The sequence below is a fragment of the Balaenoptera physalus genome, assembly GCF_965194825.1.
Source record: "Balaenoptera physalus genome assembly, chromosome: 11".
Taxonomy (NCBI): domain Eukaryota; kingdom Metazoa; phylum Chordata; class Mammalia; order Artiodactyla; family Balaenopteridae; genus Balaenoptera; species Balaenoptera physalus.
In genome coordinates, this window is record NC_138896.1 from 39,741,477 (window position 1) to 39,759,843 (window position 18,367).

The 18,367-nt window shown below is 54.8% G+C and overlaps 1 protein-coding gene across 15 annotated transcripts in view; it reads right to left on the minus strand.

The window, feature by feature from the left end:
• Nucleotides 1-3,131: 3,131 nt before the first annotated feature.
• The window catches only part of ANKS1A (ankyrin repeat and sterile alpha motif domain containing 1A), a 186,369-nt gene continuing 171,133 nt past the window's right edge, over nt 3,132-18,367 (minus strand). For 3 of the 15 annotated variants that reach the window (XM_082415047.1, XM_082415046.1, XM_082415038.1), the window contains 11 exons: nt 14,328-14,426; nt 13,345-13,497; nt 13,122-13,229; nt 11,878-12,042; nt 10,927-11,052; nt 10,610-10,681; nt 10,376-10,462; nt 9,702-9,839; nt 8,105-8,275; nt 7,851-7,949; nt 5,737-7,263 (listed from right to left, as the gene is read on the minus strand). In XM_082415047.1, coding sequence (XP_082271173.1) covers nt 7,144-7,263; nt 7,851-7,949; nt 8,105-8,275; nt 9,702-9,839; nt 10,376-10,462; nt 10,610-10,681; nt 10,927-11,052; nt 11,878-12,042; nt 13,122-13,229; nt 13,345-13,497; nt 14,328-14,426 — 1,338 coding nt within the window. In that variant the 3' untranslated portion in view covers nt 5,737-7,143. The other 12 variants (XM_082415039.1, XM_082415048.1, XM_082415041.1 and 9 more) reach the window with 8 other exon arrangements.

Consider the following 18,367-nt stretch of genomic DNA (forward strand, 5'->3'; position numbering starts at 1 on the left):
TTGCGATGGTATCTTGGCATGGATTTCTTTTGGTTTATCTGGTTTGGGGTGTGCTCAGCTTCTTGATTCTGTAGGTTTGTGTCTCTTGCCAAATTTGGGAAGTTTTCAGTCATTATTTCACGGAGGGCTCTTTCAGCCCCACCCTCTTTCTGTCCTTCTGGGACTCTGATGACATACATGTTTGATCTTTTGTTAGGTCCCTGAGATTCTATTCATTTTTTTTTTCTAATCTATTTTCTCTGCTCTTCCAGTTGGGTAATTTCTATTGTTCTATCCTCTAGTTTGTGGATTCTTCTCTTTCTTGTTTATTCTGCTGTTGAGCCCATCCACTGAGATCTTCATTTTTGTTATTGTGTTTGTCAAGAGCAGCCTCCTTATTGCCGGGTGATTGCAAGTTCCCCACTAGGCCTCCTCTGACACCACCCCAGTGGGTGTTGGGGCACTTTGTCACGTGGTGAGGGGGTACATCTAGGCTCCCCATTTGGCCTTTGCTGGCCTGTGAAGGGTGGGGCCACAGTTTTTTTCTGTGATGTGTGGATGGACTAGAGCAGTTCGTGTCTAAAAGCTTTCTGTCTTGTTAGGCTACCTTTTTCTGGTCCTCTGGCTAGAGAGAGCAGGCTTTTGTTTGGGCTTTGTCTGTGCCCACTGGTGTTTCTGCCACGGTTTTAATTTTACTTGTGAGAATAGGGGAAGGTCCATCTACTTGATCTTCCTGGAAATAGAAGTTCATTTACTTTTGATAGCTATTGTCAAGTTGTCCTTTGTTACATGTGGTGCAGACATTATTTTCAGTTGTTTTTTTAATTGTGCATTTTGCTTTGCAGAACTATTTGACTTTTATATAGTTGAATATATTAATCCTTAAGAAAATGGACTCAGATTATGTAACATGTTTGGGAAGACTTTTCTCATACCAAGATTATGAAAAAGTCTCTAATTTTCTTCTATCAATAGCTTTGTTGGGGGTTAATTTTTTTTTTCATTTAATTATGTGAACCATCTGGAATTTATTTTGGTATAAGTAGGAATAGAAATGTCCCTGCACCATTCCCACCACCCCCATGGCTACCTGCTTGTCCCAACTCCATTTACTGAATAATAAATATTTTATGGTGTTAGGGAAATTCTTTAATTTGGTACATGCCTGTTTATAACAGTGTTCCTAATAGCCAAGTCCCGAAAAAAGCAGTCACAGAGTTGCAGGGGGTGTGCTGCGCACTGGAGTTGAGACCCCCTGCCCCCGTGGCTGTTGGTTGGTAACGGCCGGTGCTGTGAGTTGGTGATACTGAAAGGTCAGCCAGCCCGTCCACTGGGCTTCAGGGGACCTAGACTCTCGCAGGGTCGGAAGCCAGAGGTGCCGAGGCTGACAAGAGGGCGTCCAGAGCTGCCCTAGAAAGTGCTCCCGTGGGCAGAGCTCCGCCTCCTCAGTGGCCTGGTCACTCAGCCTTCCGTCCTGACACCCCCGCTGCCCGGGTGCCTGGGCTATGGAGCATCTGTGAAGCGGGGCGAGGGGAGGAGCCCTGGTCCGTGTGCACTGCACCGTCCGCTCTACGACACGACCCGACTCCTGGCGGCTGCTTCCGCCTCCAGGTCCCGAGGAGGCCGGTGTGTAGATGCACTGAGCACAGCGAGTCAGAGGGGATGGGGAGGCAAGGGGTGGAGACGGGCTGGACCGATGCCATCCTGTGGGACGTGTCCTGTCCACCCCTGCTGTGAGGCCGCCCCACACAGTCCTCCCGCCACTCCCTTCTGTCCTGCTCCGGCTCCCACTCGGTCAGGTGCAGCGTGCCTGTGGCCCGGACGGCAGGCCCGGGCGCCCAGCAGGAACTGGTCTGTCTCCCCCACCCAGCGGGCCCCCAAGGCGGGATCAGCACTGCAGTCCTGGGGTTGGGCAGAGCGAGTCACACCTGACGCTGGTGAGTGATGCCAGAAGGGATCGTGACGGTGGCAGTGTGTCCCGCCCGGTACCCTTTCCTGAGGAACGGTGACTCCAATTATGACCAAACCTCCTCTCTTGCTGTAACGTTTCTTCTGCTTAAGAAATTGGTGCCAAAGCCAGGGGGCAGAGGGGGGTGGGTGAGGATGATGCCCCCGCCCCGTCTAGGACGTGAGGCCCTCCACCGGCCCTCAGTCTCCTTTCCCAGTTTCAATGCAGTTTGGCCTGAGAAGCCCAAGTCGGAAGAAGCTGGGTTTTGGTCCCCTCTCTGCCATTAGCTGGCTGGCTAAGAGAAAATCATTTCCCCGTTCTGGGCCTTGGTTTCTTCATAAATACAGTTGGGTACTGGGTGACAATCAATGCTTTTCTTGTAAAGCCCTTTAACAAATGGAATATTTCACAGAAACTCATGAGTAAGAGTGTGCAGAATTCGGCAGCTCAGGTTGAAGCAGGAGTGTGACGAGGGGCTCTGAGGATAGCTTGACACCACCGGACTAGATGGTTTCTAGGGGCCTCTCCAGCTGGCCCTGGGCAGGCGTTTTAACCTCTCTGAGCCTTGGTTTTCTTTTCTATAGAGACAGTACCCAGCTAGGTGTGAGGGCTGACGGGGCGGGTTGCCTGTAAAGCTGCAGCAGGGTTTGGAACACGGGTGCTCCACCAACGACAGGGATGTCAGTGTTATTTGTGCCTTTCCAACCCTCCTTTGAATAGCGGCCCAGGCACCACCCGCTCCGGTTCTTCGAGCACCGCATCCCTCCCAGTCCCCACAGCCCGGGACTGTCTGATGGGTCTCACGGTGTGGCTTTGGGCTGGTAGCTAGTTGTGTCTGTTTAAAACTTAACCTCCACAATCAAACTGAGTTCCTGAAGGGAGCCTCTCCTTCCGTAGCTCTCAGTCCCCACACTGCCTTGTACACCGACATTCAATAAATATCTATCTGTGGGTGACCAGCCCAGGCCAGGATGTGGCCCCTGCTTGGTGTTCAGACCGAAGAGGGGCAGGTGAATTGCAGGGCCCCTGCACTGGAGCAGGGTTAACGATGACTAGAGAGGGCTGGACGGAGCGGAATCCCCAAACTTGTCCCAGCCAAACAGCGGATCCTTGTTACCGCCCTGGAGCCGGCGGCTGGCCTGTGCCTGCACTTCTGCCGGAAAACAATCAAGAAACTTTCCAACTCAGACTCCACAAAGTAAGGTTGGTTTCATGTCGCTTCTCATTTATTAATTCAGTCTGTTCTAAGTTGTACAGTTACGAAAATAACAAAACCAAAGCCGAAAGCCCAGGAATATTTACACTCTCTCTCGTGTAGTGAGGTCAGTCTATGTTGTTGCACAGATCGGTTATGTTTGGTACCACAAGATGTCTGTAATTTAGACAAAATTGGACAGATTAACAATTATATGTACAGTAAAATAAAAGGGGAAGTCATTCAAGTATCAAAATACAGAGACAAAGATTAAATAACGTTTTATTACAATTCAGTCCCATTGCCACACCATTAGCAACACCACTTTGTGAACTGCGTCTGAGAGTCGTCCTGCAGGCCCGGGCATCACAACACAGGCCGAGGGCAGACCAGTCTGCTCAGCCCGAGACTTCTCCGGGGACTCCCCAGAGTCGAAGCTGGGGGCCCCGGGGGGATGCGAGCGTTGCAAATGCAGAGCCTGTCGAAGGGAAGCCCTGCTCGGAGTAGCTGCAAGCAGAAGGGCGGAGCAGAGAGCCTGTGGCCGGGCAGGTACTGACCTATCTCAAGTCCCACCTGAACGGCCTGCACAGTTCAGAACGGGGCTGCCACACTGCGGGGCTTGTGCTCACGTGCAGAAGCAGGACTTCTCTCCACGTGAAGCCTGTCCTGGTGTTAAAACTTTTCTTTCTAGGGGAGGGAGAGTACCTGTCCCGGAGGAGGAGTAAAAAAGAAATATCTAGTCCCTTCCTTTCTTGGCTATTGAGAAATAAACCAAGCTCAAAACAAAATCCAGAGCCAGAGCAGATCAGCCAAGGCTTTCCAACATGAAACACCCTGAATAAATAAAGAAGATATAGCAGCTTCAAGGGGAGGAGACACCTACCTATGACTTAAAAACAAAAAGACAGCTTGAGGAACTCATCGTAGTGTCTATAGTTTTCTTAATGGACCCACCAAGAGAGGGCTGCTTAGAGGAGACCGGCCTTCCTCAGGAGGAAGAGGGCACAGCACTCGCACTGCAGCAGGAGCCGCGGTTTACCCACCCAGCTTGGGGTTCCTCGTCCATACCTGGAAGGAAGTAGGGACTGAATACTGCTCAGTGGAAGCCAACAGGCCCTGGAAGCAGCAGGACGTGAAGTCAGACTTCCCGGTATCGAGGTCCTTGTTTAGTACCGAGAAGGGCAGGATCAGTGAGAGGGGATGTGACTCCCCAGGCCTGCGGTGTGGACGGCTCAGCGGAAAGGAAACCCACAGGGCCCAGCCTCAGGTCAGCAGGAAGACGCGGCCCAGCTTTCCACTGCTGGCCGACCACAGGGCTGTGAAGGTGCGCCGGGGCGCTCCCTGCTCATTCACAGCCCCTGCCGGGAGAGAGAGCGGCGCTACTGAAGCCTGGACTACTGATCCTGGGACCAGATTGCGCTGTGCCAGCAAAGTGGAAGGTCTGCTCGCGGCCCCGTGGGAGGAAAAGCTCTGCTCTGGAAGGTGCTGGACAGGCAGCTGACCTGGCCCAGCCTCACAGGAACAGTCCCTCTGGCTCTGCCTCTACCTCCAGGAGGAGCAATGCAACCAAAGGTGAAAAGCAAAGCCAGCCAGCAGGAGGGCTCAGGCAGCAGCAGCACCCGGACGCCAGCCTGCCCTGAAGGCCACACTCGGGGAGAATCAAACTGTCACCTGATTCAGCCTTCTCTACCCTTGGAGCCAGGGGGGAGCCAGCAGCTGAAAGGATGACAATCAAACCGATAATTCAGAGAATCAAAGTGAGTCCTAATCACACAGACCTGATTAGACAAATCACAAATCAGCAGGCAGCCACCTCAGCCGACCTACCCATTAATGCCCCAAACAAAGCTGCTTCTTCTCCTTTCTGCCTCGACTCAGACAGTCTGAGGTCACCAGAGAGCCTGTGGCCAGGCAGCCCAGGGCAGCGCTCTGGCCACCGCCGGGTCCGAGACGGAGAAGCAGCCCAGAGCTCGGGCACCGCGACCTGCTTGTGCAACTCCGCGTGGCCCCGGACCTTCACGTTTGGAACCCCAGAAGCCTCTGCTTTTGCCAGGCGCCTCTACGGGCTGCCCCCAGCTCCAGGCGGGGACAAGAAGCCGTGCGGCTCAGAAGGAAGAGCAGCTGACTGGCAGGTCTGTCGAGCAGATTCAATTCACCCACTACCTTCTCTCAGAGCTGCCCAAGCACGCCAAGACCCCAGCCTGAGGACAGAGGCCTGCTGTCCTCTGACCCTATGGCCATTGTCTAAAGATTGGCAGTTTAACCTAGAGGGTTGAGCCAAGTGTTGAAAGTTCACTTTATAAAAAAATTTTTTTCTATTAAAAAATGTTTTCTGGACAAGTCACTTCTTGGCCCTCTGGAGTTCCAGCCTCATCTGCTAGAGGCCTGGAGGGCTGCTCCGCAACCAGGGCAGGGCTCACGCGGCGAGACCTGGCGGTGGCAGGCCCAGACCATGCAGCCGCGAGGAGGTCCTACGGGCAGTAGTGGGGGCCTGCGTCTTCAAAGCTGCAGCTGAGACGGTGGTGGCAGCGGTGGCGGCGGCGGGAGCCTGCGCTCCCCACGGCTGTTTCCGCAGCACAGTTGGTTCCTCGGTGGCTCAGCTTGGCAGAAGCAAACACAACGGGGGGGGGGGGGGAGGAAAGGGTTAACCAAAGGGGCCTGCACAAGGTGGAGGAAACTGAAAGGAAACACGGAAGCAGAACAGAAGGTCCCTTACAGCCTCCCCTGAGCACCCTCCGTGGCTCAGCGCATCTGCTTGGAAGGCACGAGGACAGGCAGGCAGGAGGACCCACCCCGGCTTGTCGACTTGGGTTTCAACTCATAAAGCAACCGCTGCAACTTACTGGCTCTCCTACTGGGCCACGCTACGTGCACAGTGCTTCTTCCCACGGAAACTGCGGCTCTCCTCTCCCGCCATCTAAGCTGACCTGCCCTCACGCAAGAACGTGGGCCTTTTGAAAGCCTCAACTCCACCATCCCAGCTGCTGAACTGCTTTGAGGTGATGGACTCCTTCTCAGGAGTCAAGAGGCTGAGGGCGGTCGATCAGGGAAGGGACCGGGTGCCAGCTGACTATCTCTGGTCCCCACATCGTGGAGAAGCATCAGAAAGCTCCTGGAGGACAACGGATGTTGCTCGGCCCAGGTCCCTGTCCTTGAGCAGCTCCGTTCTGAGGGAAGAAGGTGCACGGTGTATGCAGGGCACTGGCCTCCCTCCTGCCGGCTCCTACAGGAAGGCCTTCCTCTTCCTCGAGCCAGACTCCAGAGCCAGCCGGGGACTCCCCGGCGAAGACGTGAGGAGCCATCCCATTCCTTGCAGTGCAAGACCCATCAGGACCAAGACACCTGCTGCGTGGAGCCAGCCTGTGGGTGTTCAGATGCTCAGAGCCCCATGCTTTGGAGTCAGGCATGTGCCCTAGGACCTGGCACAGACCCTGGGCCCTCACAGAAAGAGGTCTGACCCTGGTCAAGCCACATCGCTGAGCTGAGGGTCTCACAGGGGGAGGCCAGCACCTTAGAGCAGAGGATAGAGGGATGGGCCGCAGGCCAGCTGTTAGCAGAGTGCAAAGGGATTCTGGCCCCACGTGGTCACAGTGGTTGGTTGTGTCAGGAAAGGTGCAGTTAGCTCTTGGCAACGGCACCCAGCCGTGGCTCGGAAGACGGGAGAGGAGAGCCAACAGGGAGCCCAGGCCGATCAGAGGGAGCAGCCTCCAGTGCCGTGTGGACTCTGCTTGGAGACTGCGCCCACCTCAGGATCCACAGTGCCCGCCCACTGAGGCCCTCTTGGTGCCCACCTCAAAGGCAACTTGCCCCCCCCGCCAAGCTGTCCTCGCCCAAGGGGGGAATTCACAGTGTCCGGTGGTGTTAGGTGCGAGCTGAGAGTGTGCAGTGTCTAAAGCTGCCGCCCCGGGAGGAGAGGTCCCAGTGGGGGTGGGACCTTGGCGTCAGCAGCTGGAAGGAGAGTTGAGAAGAGCAGAAAGACGGACGGCAAGGCACATGAGACTAGTGGAGACGGGGTGGGTGCTTAGAAGATAGTGGTCTCATACTTGGTGCTGAGGCTCCGCTTAGAGTCTGGTTTGGGGTCCACAACCCAGGAGACGCTGGCATGGGACTGGGCATCTGGGTCCATATCAGGTGGTTCCAGCTGCTGAGGAAGAGGGTGAAGAGTCAGAGGGAGCGCTGCACCTGGGCCAGGGGTCAACAGGGCCTGCTGTCCCCCGCCTCCCGGGCCATGCTGGCGTCAGTACCCCATGGGGGCAGCCCTGTTCTCCTCAGCCAAAGAGCAAGCTCCCTGGGGTGGGGTGGCAGAAGGGGCACCTTCCCTGGAGCATCACGGGAGGGCCGCCTCTGAGCTCTCCAGGGGCAACTTCTCCTGGGGGTTTCTTGGAGCTGCTCAGTTAAAGGAACCTTGCCCTACCTGAGCATCGAGCACTAAGCCCCAAAGCTGTTCTCGGTGGCAGGAAGGGGGTAAGGGGTTTGGAAACCCCAAACCTCGGGTCCCTCTGGCAGGGCCAGAGAGCTCACCCCGGGCAAGACCACAGTGGGCACCCGCGAGCTCTGGAGAGGAGGACATACGGCAGAGAAACAGAGGCTACAGCACAGACAGGGATGGTGGGACGGCAGCTCAGGAAAGACGGGCATGCAGGCAGGGCCGGGGCGGGCACCAGAGTCTCAGAGAGCTCACGGTCACTTCGGGGAGACTGACACACAGACAGCAGGAGGTGCAGAGACCTTGACTCCAGGACTAACAGACGGCAGCGGGAGGTAAGAAGGACGATGGGTGGGGCAGGTGTGACAGTAACAACAGCGACTATCAGGGGGCAGCGGCACCTGGGGTGCGGAGCAAAGCAGACACAGACACGGGGTGGCGTTACGGAGGCCGGCTCGCACAGGCCCGTGTCCTGAGGGGCCGGCCACCTGAAGCGTGAGAAGACCCTCCTTGCGCCCGCTCCACCCCGAGCCCTCAAATCCCGGGACCCACGTACTGCTGACTTCCTCATGCCGACCCGAGGCTTAGGCACCGGTTTGGAAGATTTTGTTTCGATCATCTCGGCAGCAGAGGTCCCCATCGGCCTAGACTTCTGGGCCTGTAGGGCCAGCTGATAGGCCACCTCGAACGCCTGCCCCAGCGTCAGGATGATCTCATAGGTCAGGTTCTGGGAGAAAACAGCACAACGTGAGAGATGGGATGGAGGAACCACTGCCTCTAACACCTGCCCTGGCCTCATGCGCCTGAGCACAGGCCCAGGCAGCATTGCACAGGTAACAAGAGTGCAGGGAATCTGCTGGAACGCTTGCTTTGAAAGCAGAAGTTTGTCCCGAGGTGACTGATACATTAGGGAACAATCTGAACAAAACACACATTTTGTGTTTCCTCATGTGTGATTTCATCGGAGAGAAACACGAGGCGAATGCAAAGACTCCCCTGCTGACCCCCGTTGCCTGGGAATACACAGCAAACGTGCCACCCCCACCTGGCAGCTCAACTTCCTATGGGACCCACCCCTGACAGTAACAATCAAGCGGCAGCTCTTCCCAGGGCCACCCGGCTCGCGCCCTCCCCTCCATCTGTGCACCCCTCTGTCCTCTATTCCTTCTCTTTCTCTCTCCCTCTGGCACACAGGCTGGCAGGAGGCACATGCTTCCACAAGCCGACTTCGGGTCCTTCTCAAGGCAGAGCGCCATGTTTATGTAGCATTTATATATTTCTTAACCATTTAACATGGATAAAATAGTGTGGGTGTTCGTATTAGGTTCCTGAGGGCTGTACCCCCTGCCTCATCTCCCCATGAGCCTTGGTGCTTCCCGTGTGGTTTCAGGGCGTGGTGCTCTCTAGGAGCACAGACGCCACGTTACAGCAGAACTGACTGATGCGGGAAGATGAGCTACAGGTAAGAGTACCGGGAGCTACAGGTAAGAGTACTGGGAGGATTTCCTCATTTCACCTTCAGAACAACCCCATGAAGTCGGTTACACTCTATCCCCTTTGCGCAGACGAGGAGCCGGGGTCACACGGCTAGCTAGTGGCAGAGCCAGGAGGCTGCAAGCACAGAGCTCCCGGGCAAGGCCGGGAAGACCCTGGAACCAGCTACTCTCACGGGGGCAGCAGGGACCTGGACAAAGGCCCTGTCTCAGGGCAGCCACCGTGGTCACTCATCCACTCCCTGTGGGCAGCGTGTGTGACAGCTCCCCTCAGCCCAGCAGCGCCAGAACCCCGCCTAAGCTGGGATCTGGGGGAAGAAAACTTACTGTCCCCAGGAGGGAGGTGGAGGGCTTTTCAGGGAGATGGCCCAGCTGGAGGGCGGGAATTAGGATGGATGGTCGACCAAGAGCCCAGGGAGATGAAGCCTTGGCTGACCTGACAGACACGCAGCCAGACGCAGGAAAGCCTCTGTCACTAGAACCCTGGACAGGCCACTGTCGTCCTGTGTGCTTTAGTCTCAGTGCCAGATAAAGGGGGCTGGAGTGATGTTCATTCTTGAACAGACCTTTGCTAAGTGCCAGCCGGGTGCCAGGACCCACTGCACTGGGGCTGTTGCAGCACAGGACCCCCCACCGTGCCCAGCTGCAGACTCCACCCACCACGTCCACCGTGCTGAAAACGTGGCAATAGTGGTGGCTGGTCTGCAGGTCCTTGGTGATGTAGGCGAAGGTACAGAGGTCCTCCGGGTCCTGGGCTGCACAGGAAATGTTCCGGATCTCGTGCTCTGCGATGACGTTCTGCGGGGAAAGCAGGGTCTGGAATTCCTGGGCTCCCTGAGGGCACACCCCAGTCCCTTCACCATTGCCACCTTCCTATCCCATCCTAGCGTCAGCCAAACGCCACTTCCCCCATCTCTTCGGGGTGGGGGTGGCATCTCACCTTGTCTGATTTAGGGTTGGGGTCTCCACCATTGACCATGGCAACTGAGGGGGCAAATGTTCACACCCAGCCCACTCTGCTCTCCAGGGTGGGGTCCCAAGCACAGGGCCTGGGGGTGTCCTATGCTCGCTAAGTGCATCACAGCGTTAAAGGCCCGTGAGCAGATAAGTGGCCAGTGGAGCCCATGCTGGGGAAGATAAGCTGTCCCTCGGGTGGGGCCCCAGGAACCAGGATACGTGGGTGCGTGAGAGACAAGTACCTGGGCTGGGGGGGATGGAGAGGGGTAATGGGCTAGGGACCCTCTAGGGAAGATACCCAGCTAGCGGGGAGGCGGGGGGTGTGTGGGGAGGAAGGGCGCCCCCTCCCCCCTCAACAGCAGTTGTGGGAAGCACACCTTGTTGGAGGCGTCGATGAACTTGACACCTTTGTAGGTGATGGACAGGATGATGGTGGGGATCTTCTTCATGTGCTCCGTGGATTTCTACAAGAAACGGGAGGCCTGTCAACTCACCTTCTCGGGGCTAGGCCCGGCCTCCCTCAGCCGCACGCAGCGTGGCAGGGCCCCCGTGGCTGCAGGTGGTGCCGCCATCTGCCACCTTGCGTCCTAGCCGCCCCCACGGTAACCTACCCGCATCTTGGCACAGGCGTCTTGCGTGGATTCTGTCCCTCGCAGATCTTTGATCAACATGGAACCCAGATACTGTGGGAGCGAGCAGTGGCCCGGCTTAGGAGTCCTGCGTTACCACATGGGGCCACCAGCCAATCTGGGACCACAGTCAGGGGGCTCCCTCTCCCAGTGACTCCCTTCCCCCGTCCTGGCCAGGGAGTCCCCCTTCCCCCAGGTGCTGGGAGCGGCTGAGGAGTGGAGAACACCACGGGGGCCTTGGGTCCGGCCGGCACGGAAAGCAGGAGACCGGCCAGGCTGGGAGGGCAGAGGCTACTCACATTGGCTTCATAACCGCAGGACTCGAAGATGAGTTTCTCCGGCTGGTGTTGCCAACTCTGCACAGGGGCATAGGGGGCAGCCAGGCTTGGGGGCCGAAGGGTCAGCTTGGCCTCTCGGTGCTCTTCCTGCAGAACACGTGGGGTCACAGGTCAGCTCGCCTGCTCAAGGGGTTCCCAGGCTCCCTCCCGGGTTCCACCTCCGGGAGCTCCAGGCCGGAGGCAGACAAGCCATTCTGATGCGCTGGGGCGGAGGTGAGGCCTGTCGATGCCAGAGAACTGGCGGAGAAGCAGGGACCTCAGCTGCCCGCCCGCCCGCCCGCGAGCAGCTCAGCAGGGAAGGCTGTGTGGTGTCTGAGATGAGTGCAGACCTGATCCTGGTGTGGGGAGTCGGGGAAGTACCCGTGGCCAGGGATGCACTTCACAGGGATCCTCGTGGCAGGAGCTGGGGTGTGGGGGAGGGGTGGGAGGCCACCACGGGTCAGATGCCAGGCGATGGGGTAATTAACTAGGCTACTGGTGGAAGGAATGGGGAGGAGGGGAAAATTCAGGAAATTTATGACTTCCATTCCCAGCAATATGCAAATTCTCTCAATACGGAGCAACTAAAACTGCTGGACGACGTGCTTTTTAAATCTTGTAAAATTCATGGTCGTGCTTGTGGAAAGGTGAGGGGAATCCCCAGAGGCCAGAACTGAGAAGTGTGAGTCACGAGAGAAAAGGGAGCGAAGCTAGGGCTCACCCTGCGGGGACGAGGGACACCTGGCAATCTGTATCTAACAGGCCAAGACGGGGGACAAGACAAAAAGCCTGCGGTCTGTGCAAGGCAGGAGGGAGGACGGGCAAGTCGAATGAATGCGAGAGCCCTGAAAGCAGTGCCCTGAGCGGTGGGCTGGGAGCCCTGTCCTGCCAAGAGGAATGAGGGGACCCCGTCTGTGGCTCCCTCCCACCCACCTGGATCCTGAAGCGCTCCACCCGAGAGGGCGCTGCAGGGTCTTGGAGACTGTCGTGCCGCCTCCTGCCCGTGTCCCCAGAAGGCAGCAGCAGGTCAGCCGACCGGCCGGTGCAGGAGTCATTCTGGCTCAGGGGGGATGACGTCTGGGAGAGCAAGTCTTGGCACTGCAGTGGGGAGAAATCCAGGTGAGACTTGAGACTCATCAGGCCAGTCCTTAGGCTGTAGGTGTCAGCCAATCCTCGGGCTGTCAGGGCCCAGCTTGGGCAGGAGAATCAGTGAGAACGGGCACGAGCTGGAGGTCAGCACCCAGTGGGGAAACGGGCCGCTGGGCCCAGCGTGGGTACAGTCAAAGTGACCAGATTCTTCCAGCCAGGAAGCCCTGACAACCGGGTCCTGCAGGTGAGCGCCCGGGTCACGAGAGCACCCTCTGGCCTGGAGCCCCAAGGGAAAAGGGGTGGTTGTAGGGCTGGGAAGCGATCTCTAGTTTATAAAATCGTCTGTCACAACTGATCGCAGGTCCTGGGGGCACGTGACCAAATCCAAAGGTCTTTCCTAAGAAAACATAGCACTGCCGGTTGGCACCCAGAGCCCTCACAGAGAGTATGAATCAGTCTTCAGTTTCCATATCTGAATGTCAGCTGTGAGTCTGGTCCTCAGAACCAGCCTGGGCCCCAGCTTTCTCATGCGTAAGAGGAGGATAAAATAACGCCCACTTTGAGGCTGCCGTAAACAGGCTGAGGCTTGGAGCCCAGGGCCCACCCCACCCACCGGGAGCCACGCAACCTCATGGGTTTGGGGAGACTCATCCTGAACCGCAGGCTCACAGTCTGACCTGCTTTTCAGTCAGAGATTACCTGCCTTGAGCAACAAAGCATCTCTGAGGTTTTTAAAATCACAGGGATTTTCCTTCAGAAGATGGGGAGGGCCCAGGTCCCGCCATGTGTGCCATGCTTTGAATCGGGTTCACGTCAGGCTGCCCGAGAGGGGGCTCCTCTGTCCCACCCCTGCCTGCCACCCCGGGTACAGCTGAACTGGACGTTCAGACATGGCCCCAGCCGTCTGGGATTCGGATATCTGTTTTCCTACTTTTGCCAACATTTGGCCCCAACACTGGGAAGGGAGGGATCAGTTGCTCCTCGACTACAGAGGTGACGCTGTCTCTGAAGAATTCCCAAAGAATTCTCTTCAGTTCCTAACAACACACAGCACATACAAACATCCCTTCCCACCCGCCCCAACTCACTCTCAGCTGGGAAAACCGTGGGGGCTTCTGGGGCGGCTCCTCGTAGGGTCTGTCTGCCAGGGAGGCGATGATGCGCTTGCGATGGCCAAGCAGGTGCACCTTTAGGACCTGGGCAGGGGCGGGGAGAGGAAGGTCAGGCGGCAACTGGGCCCCCAGCCCCCAGCCCTCACCCCCACGGGCCATGCTGGCAGCCCAGGGACACTCACAGCAGAGCTGTACTCACGTTGACAAGCTCCAGCTCCCAGAGGTTCTTCACAGTGTCAATGGAGCTGTAGCCACTCGACAGGAAGGAATGGACGTAGTCCTGCAGGCCCAGGGAGTCCAACCAGGAGGGAACTGACAAGGGGCTGTTCCCATCATAGCCCAGAGCCTTCACCTGTGGGGCGAGGGCAGGAGGCGGGGCTAACATCTCAGCACTTGGGACGAGGGCCCTGGGGACCACGGGGACCACGGGGACGCAGGCCGGTTCACTCAGACCACACCAGAGGCTGAGGCTGAGGCTGGGGTAGGTATGGGACAGCTCCTGAGGACCAACAAGGGGCCTGTGTCCTCAGCATCCCCGAGTCGCTCCACTCACACAGCCTTCTCTACCTCAGCTCTGGACTCGGGCCCCATCTGGGGACTACCAGGGCACTCCAGGTCTGGGAAAGGTGCCCTATCAGGTAAGGCTAGATGGGGAGGAGGGCTTGTGGAGGCCCCTACCGTGCTCTGACAAGGTCACAGACCTGGTAGGACAAGAAAATGGTGTGTGTCTGTGAAGCGGGCGCTGGCCTCACTGCTAGGACTCATTAGTGCTTCCTGAGCTCTGGGCAAGTGGAAGAGACAAGGGGACTCTGTGCCAGCAGAGCTGAAGAGAGGCTCAGGCCTACCAGCCACAGCTCCCCAGGAGGCAGAGACTGCCTCCTCTGCTGCCCCGAGGGCTCCGGGCCTCCTGGGGAGGGCCTGGTCTCAGGCGACAGGCCAAGCCTGTGGGCACCAGGCTCCGCGCCAGGCAGATGCCTGCAGTGCCGTTCCTGATGCCGGACTAGGTCCTGACTGTCCCTAGTGCTCTGCTGGCCTTGGGATGTGGCAAAGAAGTAAACAGGATACTGTCTTCCCTGCTGGGGCTCCCGGGATGAGGGGCAGACCCGCACGATGACCTGCACACCCCCTGAGCCCCTCCCCGCCACTGGCAAAGGCTGAGGCCGTGGAACTGTCAGTGGTCACCTTGGGCAGGGACCGCGCGGCCTGGAGCAGCTTCCGCCTGTGCTGTGCATCACTGATGCCGATTTCCCGCAGGTCTTGATCTTCCATCACATTAGACCCCTAAGAGCAGAAAGGAGAACGTGAGGGCCTCCTGGACAAGGCCGCTGGCTCCCTCAGGGCGTCAGGTCAGCCTGTCGTGGCCCCTTGCCACGTTCTTCTCCTTCACCACAGGCACCACGAGAGAGTGAGCCCCAGGGCTCCCCGCGAGGCCAGGCCAGGCAGCAAGCAGCCTCATGCAGCAGGAAGACAAACCTTCCCAGGCTGCCCACCCAGCCCGAGCAGCTCCCAGGGCGCTGACCTGGGCTGGAGCAGGCAGGGCCGGGCACAGGCCTTGCCCACCTGAGCTGATGTGCATTTTCCCCGGAGCAGGTTTCATGGCCCCCCAAGGTGAAGAACAGGAGGACCAATCCCCAGATTCCTCACAGATGTGATTTTGTGATTTAAAGCGACAGTGACAACCACCTTGGGCTGGCGGCAGGGGCAGGCACCCAAGAAGCCTGCCTCACGCCGAGGAGGAGAGGAGTCTCAAAGTGGGGACCTGCCTGAGAGAAGAGGGGGGGTTGGGGCTCAGCCCACGGGGCAGTTCTCCCCAACGGAGCAGCTGAGGGCGGAGAAGCCCAGCATGGCAGTGACGACGAGGAGAATGGCTGGTGTTTGCCGCGTTCTTGCTGAGTGACAGGGACGGAGAGCTTTTCTGTGCACCATCCCATTTCAGGCTCACAATCCTGTGTTAGGTTCTACTGGAATCCTCATTTTACAGATAAGGAAACTGAGACACACAGAGGTCAGAAACGCGTCTGAGGTCACACATCTCATGGTGGAGCTAGGATTTGAGGCAGTCTGACTGTACTCGCCACTCCTAACCCTTATCATGGTGTCTTTTATTACTCACAATGGTGTCACAAGATAGGTTTTTTCAGATTATGATACATGAAAAATCATGGGTTCTGCCGTGTCCCTCAGCCACAGTGTCCACCCCCGCCAAGGGCAACTGTTACCACTTTCCTGGATGTCCCTCCAGAGCCCAGCTGGGCACCTACACACATGTGCATGCTTCATTTTCACACAAATGTGATTGTTGTACACATTGTTCAACACCTCATTCTTAATTACTTAGTATATACAGGAGGTCACTCAGTATATGGAGACCTGTCTCTTCTTTTAAAGCTGCATAATCATCCAGATTATGGACATATTATAAATTGCTAAACGAGTTCCCTGTTGAAGGACAATTGTTTCCAATTTCTGCTTTTACAAATGGTGCTGCACAAATCTCCCTGTATGTGCATCTTTCTATGGTGGTTATCAAGAAGAGAGATTGCTGCCAAACCATTCTCAAGAGAGAAGAAGAGAGCTGGAGGTATCACAATCCCTGTCTTCAGGCTATACTACAAAGCTACAGTAATCAAAACAGTATGGCACTGGCAGACACATAGATCAATGGAACAGAATAGAGAGCCCAGAAATAAACCCACGCTAATTTAATTAATTAATTTAATTAATTTGTCAATTAATCTATGACAAAGGAGGCAAGAATATACAATGGGGAAAGGAGAGCCTCTTCAATAAATGGTGTTCAGAAAACTGGACAGCTACCTGCAAAATAGTCAAACTGGACTACTTTCTCATACCATAAAATGGATTAAAGACTTGAATGTAAGACCTGAAACTATAAAACTCCTAGAAGAAAACAAAGGCAGTACACTCTGACATCAGTGTTAGCAATATTTTTTGGATCTGTCTTCTCAGGCAAGGGAAACAAAAGCAAAAATAAACAAACAGGACTATACCAAACTAAAAAGCTTTCAGACAGTGAAGGAAACTATCAACAAAATGAAAAGGCAGCCTACTGAATGGGAGAAGATATTTGCAAACAATGTATCAGATAAAGGGTTAATATCCAAAATATACAAAGAACTCGTATAATCAACATAAAAAAACTAAACAACTTGATTAAAAAATGGGTAGAGGATCTGAACAGAAGAATTTCCAAAGACATACAGATGGCCAACAGACACATGAAGAGATGCTCAGCATCACTAATTATTAGGGAAATGCAAATCAAAACCACAGCGAGGTATCACTTCACAGCTGTTGGAATGGCTACTATCAAAAAGACAACAAGTAAGTTTTCGCAAGGATGTGGAGAAAAGGGAGCTCCTGTGCACTGTTGGTGGGATTGTAAACTGGTGCACTGACAGATGAATGAATGGTGTGGTGTATACACACACACACAGGAATAGTACTCAGCCATAAAAAAAAGAATGAAATCTTAACATTTGTGACAGTGTGGATGGGGTCTAGAGGGCATTATGCTGAGTGAAATAGAGAAAGACAAATACCATATTATCTCACTTATATGTGGACTCTGAAAAATGAAAACAGACTCATAGATACAGAGAACAAACAGGTGGTTGCCAGAGGGCAACTGGGTGAGGTGGTGGGGGGAAGAAATAGGTGAAGGGGATTAAGAGGTACAAACCTCCAGTTACAAAATAAATAAGCCAAGGGGATGTAATATATAGCATAAGGAATATGGTCAATATTGTAATAACTTTGTATGGGGATAGATGGTTACTAGACTTATTGTGATCATTTCATAATGTATGCAAATGTCAAATCACTATGTAGTACACCTGAAACTAGTATTGCATGTCAATTATATTTTGATTTAAAATTTTCAAAAAAGGATAAAAAAAAAAAAAGAACAGAAATCGCTTGGTCAAAGCATATGTGTATTTAGAAGTCTGACAGATAGTTATACTCCCATCAGTGCAGCACTGTGCAGAAATGGCTTATCACTGCACATTTCTTATCACAAGATCATCCCGCTCATAGATGAACTCAAGCATCTTTTCACATTTTATCTACCAAGCACTTACATAGCACTTACTGCCCTCCTCCATGTTTTCCATGCTTTGCCCCTGCTAAACCATTGCGTAATAGGGACCACTGTTACCCCATTTTACAGCTCAGGAAGCTGAGGCCCAGAGAGCATCAGTAACTTGTGGGGCAGAGTTCAGCCTGATGCTCATGTCCGCGCGGCTCCGGGCTGGGCATGCAGAGCAGCTGCAGCTCCTTTTCCAGGAATTACTCACTTTATCTTTTGCATGTTTATCTATGGAGCTGTTGGTCTCTTCTGTATTTGATTTGTAGGAATTCTTTATATAGTAAGGAAATTAACTCTTTATGAAGAGTTAGGCATGTGTCTTTCCTGTTTGTCATTGTCTTTGGACTATTACGCTGGCTTTGCTCATGCAGAACCTATCAGCCTGCACCTGAACACACCCACTTTTCTCGTGGAGCTTCTCTAAGTTGTCAGCCTTAGAAAGATCTCCCCCTCCAGGATTTTTAAAACAATTCTTTCACACTTTCTTCCTGTAACTTTACAGTTTCATTTTTTACAATCAAATCTTTAATCTATCCGGAATTAATTTTGATGTAAGTTTTAAGGGTCAGGATCCACTTAATATTTTTCCCAGGCAGCAGGCTGTCTTATTTCTTGAATGAGCTATCTTTTCCCATTGATATGAAATGACTTCTGATGTGTCCTAAATTCCTGTGTTTCCAAGAGTTTTTCTGGACTTTTTATTCTATTGAGGTGGGTATTACTTATGCCCACTTTACAGATAGAGAAGTTAATAACTCAGGCAAGCTCATGCAGACCACCAACTGGTGGCCTCACCTTTGTACCCAAGCTGTAGTGACTGCTGGTGTGAGAGCCTCCCCAGAGCCTGCGCATGGTGACAAAAATTTTGCCCTATAGAGGACACATAGAGGACAAGCCATAAGCTCAAGAGACTCCAGGTGAAGATGGCTCTGAAGGCAGACTGGACTCCCTGCTCAGGCTGCATGCACCCCCTTCCGCTGGGACACTAGAAGGAGCCCTGGGCCTGCAGAAGGTCCCCTGGGCCCTGGCACCACTCCAGGTCTGACCAGATCCCAAGTCACCCCTGAATCTAGGAGTCACCACACCGAGTTCCTGCAGTCATTCTGGGCCC